General features: G+C 35.1%; 1 protein-coding gene across 6 annotated transcripts in view; it reads left to right on the forward strand.

Annotated features, from left to right (window-relative positions):
- Positions 1 to 6,716, forward strand: part of PLAG1 (PLAG1 zinc finger) — a 44,494-nt gene extending 37,778 nt beyond the window's left edge. For all 6 annotated transcript variants that reach the window (XM_033126801.1, XM_033126805.1, XM_033126800.1 and 3 more), the window contains one exon: positions 134 to 6,716. In XM_033126801.1, coding sequence (XP_032982692.1) covers positions 134 to 1,391 — 1,258 coding nt within the window. In that variant the 3' untranslated portion in view covers positions 1,392 to 6,716. The remainder of the gene's footprint in view (positions 1 to 133) is intronic.
- Positions 6,717 to 8,802: the final 2,086 nt, after the last annotated feature.

Here is an 8,802-nt window from a genome sequence, read left to right on the forward strand (position 1 = left end):
GTAGTATATATTAAGTTTAAAAGTGTCCATTATTAGGGAAATTCTGTTTTAGCATAGTAGTTTAGCTTCCATTTGAAAAGTGAATACATACCATTTTTGTCACGATACTTACAGAGTATATCTGTGTTTAAAGGCACATGGCTACTCATTCTCCTGAGAAAACCCACAAGTGTAATTATTGTGAGAAAATGTTTCACCGAAAAGATCACCTGAAGAATCACCTACATACACATGACCCTAACAAAGAGACATTTAAGTGTGAAGAATGTGGCAAGAACTATAATACCAAGCTTGGGTTCAAACGTCACTTGGCCTTGCATGCTGCAACAAGTGGTGACCTCACTTGCAAGGTCTGTTTGCAGACTTTCGAAAGCACAGGAGTGCTGCTGGAGCACCTTAAATCTCATGCAGGCAAGTCGTCTGGCGGGATTAAAGAAAAAAAGCACCAGTGTGAGCATTGTGATCGCCGGTTCTACACCCGGAAAGATGTCCGGAGACATATGGTGGTGCACACTGGAAGAAAGGACTTCCTCTGTCAGTATTGTGCACAGAGATTTGGACGAAAGGATCACCTGACTCGACATATGAAGAAGAGTCACAATCAAGAACTTCTGAAGGTCAAAACAGAACCAGTGGATTTTCTGGATCCATTTACCTGTAATGTCTCTGTGCCCATAAAAGATGAGCTCCTTCCGGTGATGTCCTTACCTTCCAGTGAACTGTTATCAAAGCCATTCACAAACACTTTGCAGTTAAACCTCTATAACACTCCATTTCAGTCCATGCAGAGCTCGGGGTCTGCCCACCAAATGATCACAACTTTACCTTTGGGAATGACGTGCCCAATAGATATGGATGCCGTTCATCCTTCTCACCACCTTTCTTTCAAATACCCATTCAGTTCTACCTCATATGCAATTTCTATTCCTGAAAAAGAACAGCCATTGAAGGGGGAAATTGAGAGCTATCTGATGGAGCTACAAGGTGGTGTGCCCTCTTCATCCCAGGATTCTCAAGCATCATCATCTAAACTAGGGTTGGATCCTCAGATTGGGTCCCTTGATGATGGTGCAGGGGACCTCTCCCTGTCAAAAAGCTCTATTTCTATCAGTGACCCCATAAACACCCCAGCATTGGATTTTTCTCAGTTGTTTAATTTCATACCATTAAATGGTCCTCCCTATAATCCTATATCAGTGGGGAGCCTTGGAATGAGTTATTCCCAAGAAGAAGCACATTCTTCTGTGTCTCAGCTCCCCCCACAGACACAGGATCTGCCCGATCCTGCAAACACTCTAGGCCTGGGGTCTCTTCACTCACTGTCGGCAGCTTTCACAAGTAGTTTAAGCACAAGCACCACCCTGCCACGTTTCCATCAGGCTTTTCAGTAGGATTCCAAGACGTGGGTGTATTACAAAAATGTACGTGTAGACCTGCCTTAGATGACCGTTTTTATTTTAGTGCCTACTTTAAGACAGTATAAAGTGTCTGCTTTTGTATAGTACCAATTTTCATTAAGCCAGTATAAAATAGGAGCTAGCTTCGGAACCATTTGTGTTCAGTTATGTTTACCTGGGTATTTTGTCCTGATTCACTGCCAACTGTCATACTCTGAGATTATTTTTCATATAGGAAAGCCATTATTATTAGTAAAGTCTTACAAATCCCACATTCAAATTACTTTTTGATTTTAGAATTTTCATTTTTGTCAATAACAATGGCTCTACCTTTTGACATTTGGCTCATTAAAAAAATTTTGCAGTAGAATGCGTATGAATAACCCAAGAGTTTTTCAATTTTTATTAGCCTCCAAATGGATTCATAATCACATGAATTAAAAATCTAGTTTGAGGAGGTAAAATGTTTCTTAAGATATATCATAATTTCAGGTCAGTATGTTTTGAAGACTTGCTATTGTCTGGCTAAATAGTTGCTATCTTTACTGTGCACATATAAGGAAAACAAAACCTAAACACAAAGCACCAGTATTTATTGCAAAAAGAGACTCCTAGTGAGGTGACACGGCATTCCATGTTACTTAATAGTTGGCTTTAAATTAGTACACAGGATATTTTGCCACGTTTCAAACTTTTTAACTTGCTCTCTTTCCATTTAATAATATGAATCTGTATGGCACCAGAGTCTTCAGAGTCAGTATATAGATAGATCTCTTTAATCTTTTCTACCTTTGAAGGCCAAAGGGTGAGTCAAGTGCAGCCAGTAATTTTATTTTCATTGTTCATAGTTTGTCCAGAATCTAGAGCCATTACAGAACATAGATGTCAGGTGATTTATCCCAGAGTGGACTGTGTCAGCTTATATGGTGTGATAGACATTCTAAGCAGGAAGATAGATATGAAGCACACAGTTCAACTTGGGAACTTGCGTAGGGGTCATGCCTCCTGTTGGCAGGGTTGGAAACTCGACTATTTAGGAATAAAGTAAAAGCATATCGCTTATATCACTTGTAGCTGAATTTGGTCCAGTTTTCTTTTCCATAAGAGGTAAAAGCAGAAAACAAAACAGTGCTACCCGTGGTATCTTTCTTATTCAGTGTTAATTCATCTCTTCTTGCTATTTTCAGATGGAGAATTTAAACTGAAATGCATTAGAAAACTGAGGAATGACCACAAAGTTTTAAGTGGCTAAAAATATATACAGTAAAACCCCACTTTTACACATCTCTGGGAAATGCAGGGAATATTGCAAATAGGTTTAATTTATAAAGGGGGAGAAAAGTAAAGTACAGCAAGCATTATCTTAGTTAATGTGAAAAATAATCAAGACTATTGTGTTCACTAAACAAAATAGTTACTATGGGCTTTCCTCATGCTAGATAACTACCATAATCTTCTGAAAGTTCAAATTGTTACATTTTTCTAATCAGTTGGGACAGCTACCTAAGAATGTATTAAGCACTTGTTATTAACACCTTGTTTTGGGACCCTGTCTGTTGGGACAGGTGAGGGGGTGGGGGGAAGGTTTATAAAAGAGTATATATCTCCTTAAAAAAAAAAAAGAGAAAAATATTTCTGAGCACTCAGACCAATATGGAAGCTTCTTTTCCCATTTATAAGGCCAATTATCACTGCAGATTACAATGTTTACCACAAATTTCTGAAAATGAGTGCAGATTACTGAATATAATGCATTATTTAAAATATTTGGGAGTAGTATAATTTGTGGAGGAATGTAAATTGTAATAATGTAAGTGGGGGTTTGACTATATATATTAGACACATACACACACACACATCGCACTTCACAGAATCAAAGTTGCTCTCTTAAGGAACTTTGGCTCCTGATATTTTATCATGCTCCTATTTTTTTTTTAAATCCTAGGAGCAGTAGTTTTTATACTTTGTATTTAAATTTTATTAAAAATGACATTTTATTAAAAAAATGTGTTCCAAAGGCATTAAAATTATATATGTTAATAAGGAAATACATTTAAAAATTTTTCAAGCGGCTCCTAAACTTTTGATTAGGAGATTATTTGTTCTGAAAGTAGGCTATTAGCTCTGCTTTGTTACTGCTTCCTTTAGTTTCTATGAAACAGATTGCTTACCTAAATCATTAGTTGAATGAGTAGTGTTCAATATTGCTTTAATCACCATTTTTAAAAATGGGAAAATTTGGTGACAGAGCACAAATAAATAGAAAACCTATTTTTAAATAGAAATCACAAATACAAGTGTGGAAGCACTACTTTATTTTATCTAAAATTTGTTTAAGGAGAAGTTAAATTTAATGAACTGAGACGTTGGCATTAGTAGGCTGTATTTCACTGCTAATAAAAAAAGGGGGAATACCAGGATTTATTCAATAAAGTATTTAGAAAAAGGGGAAAGGCGCCATATATGTTTGTATATTTTTAGCCTAATTCTCACCCTGCATGAAATTCAGATGCATAGAGACATACCTTTCAGGGCACCAGTGTTAAAATTGTGGAGTCTTAATGTTCATACATGCACCGCTTTGCCTGTTGCTACCCCACAGCGTTGACATTAACACTTCCAAGTAAGACGGAATTCAGCTAACTTGTTTTTAAAATTGACCATTGTCACTAAACCCTTTTTGAGAGAATTTCTATTAAAGATGAGACAGAATCATTTATTTTAATTGCACAATGGTCTAATAAGGATGTAACACAGAATTGGCTTTTTTTCCCAAGAAAAAAATTGACATTTTATTTTTATGTCAACTGGATATGATTAAAAATAATTATTGCCAATGCCGTTTTCCATTCTCCGGTGGCAGGAATCATCATTGAAATTTCTAGTAGTGCCTTTGCTTGGTTTTAAAAAAAAAGTTTATCATTAAGTAAAAATATTTCAGTTTAGAATTTGGATCTCGGACAAGATATTGAACATCATTCAGTTTGAACTTCCACGTGTGTGTAGATTAATCATCAGATATGGAAGCGTGACTGTGGAAGGCCCTTGGCACAGTAAGCAATATTATCCGTTGATATATGCAAATATCATCTTTATAGTTACTGGTCAGTGTTAAAATTTGCATTTTAAAATCCTACTACCAAGTTCAGTTTTTCAAAACTTCAGTTGTCCTGGCTGATCATGCACCACTCTTTGTGCAACTTTTAAATTTCATTTAGTGTTTCTTCCAAACTATGTATTTTTGCCTATTTGTTGCTTGTGCTTTATTATTCTTAGTCATTTGTGGAATATAGTGATATATTGTGTTAATTTGGACAGTAGCGGTTTTTAAAAACCATATACTGACTGAAACATGAGCCAGAGCTGATTGCTTTATTAAGCTAATAATGAATGTTAAAGAGTACATATTTTCAGGATCATTCATCTAGTAAGCAATACACGTATATAGGCCAATATTTTTTTTAAAAAATAGAGCTTGGTCAACCTCTATACTACACATATTACAAGATATAGCACTTTCAAAACGAATCTAAACCTTTACAGAAACTTGCTTATAGGTTATGCTTTTTATTTTAAGACTTATAATTTGTTTCAAGTGCCATTAGATGATATATATGTAGGCCTTTGATATATAATGCTTTGTGTTCAAAAATGGTAGATGGTATTTTAAACAGGTACATTTTTACAGTGTTTTCTTACCAATTTGCTATCTTGCACAGAATCAGTGTGTGTCTTTTCATAAGGTTTTACAATGGTTTATTTTTTTACAAGGTTTACGTGTCTCAAAACACACTGTCTTCCCAGTATGTAAATTTAAGAATACCAGTTCACCCAAGTTGCTTCTAGCCTACTGAGATCCATATGGCATTGGAGGAGATCTTTTAAATGCTGAGTATTCTTCATTAGCAATGGCAGACTGTTATCTCTGACAAATGAGTGCCTAAGTTGATTTCATCTTATTTTTCTCAGTCTGTCAGCAGCCTTGTCAACAGCACAGATAGTTTGTTGTGATTACATAGATCCACATAGATGTGTAGTTTTGTGCTAATAACCCATACAGAGTTCCTTTTTGATCATATAAAACAAGATACTAACAACATGAAGGCACGCTTAGATCACCCTTACCCTCTCCTACAGCGTTGTCAGCCCTCTGAGGATGGAAGGCAGTGTCTTTTGATCAGTTATCTAGCTCTAGAAATGACAGAGCTATTGCTAATGTATAAAACACTTCATTGTATAAGCTTCAGTGGTACAGATGAACCAGAATGAATGTCTATCTTCTCAGAAACACTCCTTCAATATTATGTTGGATCATGCTGCTAATGTAACTTGGGATACAACTCTTCATGGTGCTACAAACTTTTCTGTCTCGTTCAGTCGTATTTTTTTATCCATAGGAAAAAAGGACTTCATTAGGTGTAAAGGTGTACAATATATTTTTATACTGTGACTTAATTTGTCATTAACAGACTTACACCACCCACCACAATGTGTTCATGTGCACTTGCAAAAGGAAATCTTGGACGTGCAAATGTTACCAGAACAAACCCAGCTTTCATCCACAATGTGACTGTAACTCAAAAAGAAAAGTGGGCTTTATAATATGGTGTGGAGTGAAGAACATGCTGTATGTCACTAACGGCCCTTTGAATTTAACAAAAACTGGGAATCCATTAGGAAATGGATCGCATCGTGCCTGAACGTAAGCTGGACTGCTGAAACTGTATTTTTAGCTGATGAAAGTGTTTGGACTAGTACTCTTAAAAAAAAAATGTTCTTATGATAAAGTTTTGAGTAAAAATAGAAAACAAAAAAATCTGCATTCCAGGCTGAATTTTGTATATTTTTATTGCATTTAAAAATTGCTATTCTGTGATATTGGGAAATCAAGTGGCTTATCATGTATATCATGTACTTAAAATGTATTCACAAACTACTGTTGTATTTGTATAAAATATAGACAAAGATCGTATTTTTCGTGTGTGTATAAGCTCTGTAAAATAGCAGTCACATTATGAAGCTGCAGTGATACTACATTTTAAACATCCACATCCAAAGAAGCAGGCTATTTATTGTCCAGTTACCCAGATATAAAATATTAATTTGCTGCTAATTAAACAATAGTACTGCAGCTTCTTGTGGCCTACAGTGTTATGTTTTCTGTAAGAAAAAGATATGTGAACTCCACAAAATATATGAATAAAATTATAGAATGGCTTTAGATAATGTAGATCTTCCTGAAATTTTAACAGATGATAAATTTCTATTTGGTACAACATTTTTTTCTTCACTTTGAATTTTAGATATTTTCTCATTTGATAAATACAAGATTTTAATAGTTGGGTCCAAGACAGTAGTTTGTTATTGAAATGAAATGTAAGTTCTAGGGTTTCATTTTTGTTTTTCTAACAACTTTTGTACCTTTAAAGGAAGGATAGAAATTGTAAATAAAAAAGTCAAAACATGATGCATCAAAACTTCAATGCAGGTGAGAATTCAAAAAGGAATTCCAAAAAGACTATCAGTATAAATTGGTAATGTTTCTTGTTCATGTAAGATAAAATAGGCATTAAGCATTCCTTTAACACTTATTGTCTGTCAGTAATATAAATTATCCTTTTAGAAGTTCCCCGGGGCTGTTCGTCTAACATTTGCTGAAAATCCTCCCTTGACAGTTCATCAGGACCAAAATAACAAACACATATTATTTCATCTAAAACTCATCAGTTAAACAGTCACTAATGTAGTTTCAAAAAGAGGTAATTCTGAAAATTCAATTAATAATCTGCTCAGGAACCGATTCTATAAATAATTTTAAATGTATCTCATAGCACCACTTTCAGTCTGATAGGAAAAATTCCTTGTTTACCTTTGGCTCTCTTAAGGCTTTCCTATTTTCAGAGAAAGAAAGAAAATGAACGGTTAATTCTAATGTTGGCAGATCCTCTTTTCACATGCTTCATTCCAGCAAATCAAATATTTCTTTGTTAATTCTTAGTATTAACACTAAATGCATTTTTATTTAAATTCATACATATGAGCTAATTTCAAGAACTGTTTATAGAAGGAAAATGCGTTTGCTTTTTACAGTTAGACTACCCTGACAAAGTACGTTTGGAATTAATTCACTTAAGGTATAATCTCCTTTGTGGAAAAGTAATTAGAAATGCAGTTTTCTTATTACATCATAGACACCATGGGGCTAAAAGACTCATTTGTGTATTGTTAAATGAAAAGTTGGTACTATGGTTTGCCATTAAGGGGAGGAAAAAGTTCAGTCTGGTTATGGACAGCTTGAGCTTTGCTATCACTTTTCCTTAAACATTTATTCAACAAACATTTCTTAAGTAAAAGGCACCACTTTGGGCTAAGTCCTAGGGTTGTTCCAAAGAAATCAGCTTTAGAGAAAGAAGGTTGTTTCCTGATCAAGCATCCTAGTGAAGATGGCAGCATCAATGCAACTTCGGGAAAGCCTCAATATTGTATTGAGCCATACCCAGTTACCCTTTTTTTGGTAGATCAGAAATGGTCAAATACTGGCAATTTCAGCCTAAAACTAAAACAAAACCCAGGTTATTCTATTCACAGAGGTCAATTCATTGCTCTGAAGATGTTTGACTCTTGGCTAGTGTCATGGTTAAGTTTATGTGTCAACTGGGCTAGACCATGGTACCCAAACTAGATGTCTGGTCTAGTCAAACACCAGTCTAGGTGTTGCTGTGAAGGTATTTTTTAGATATGATTAACATTTACTATCAGTTGACTTGAAGTAAAACAGATTACCCTCCATATGTGGGTGGGCCTCATCCAATCAGTTGAAGGCCTTAAAGGGACTGAGTTCTCCAGCAAGAGGAAATCCTGTCTTTGGACTCTGAGCTGCAACATCAATTCTTCCCTGCAGATTTTGGACTTGTCAACCTCCATGATCATGTGAGCCAATTTCTTAAACATATTTACATATACACATTCTGTTGATTCTGTTTATCTAATACAGCTAGTTTCAACTGTCATTCTCTAGAGGAGCTGGTTTTACCTTAGAGAAAGTGGAAACATTTTTTTCTCTGATACACTTAGGGCAGAGAACATAAATTCCCAGGTTCTGACTGCTTTACAAAAGAAACAGGAAAAGAGCACAGTGCTTAATGGCGATTGTATCCATGAAGGAGTTCTCAGAATCTCCTTTCCTATACTGTTATTTTGGCTGCTGTTACTGCAGATGGAATTTTTTTTTTGCAATGAACAAGTGTTCTTTTTTAAAAAATGTAAACAGGCTAATCTTTATTTACTCAATAGAGGCATACTTCAAAAGTAAACCAATGTTTATTATAAATGCACAAGTGGAAACATTTGTAAATTGAATCTTTTGGAAAACAGGGATATAGTCCATTTATAATTGTACCTCAGT

The sequence above is a fragment of the Rhinolophus ferrumequinum genome, chromosome 14 (assembly GCF_004115265.2).
Source record: "Rhinolophus ferrumequinum isolate MPI-CBG mRhiFer1 chromosome 14, mRhiFer1_v1.p, whole genome shotgun sequence".
NCBI lineage: Eukaryota > Metazoa > Chordata > Mammalia > Chiroptera > Rhinolophidae > Rhinolophus > Rhinolophus ferrumequinum.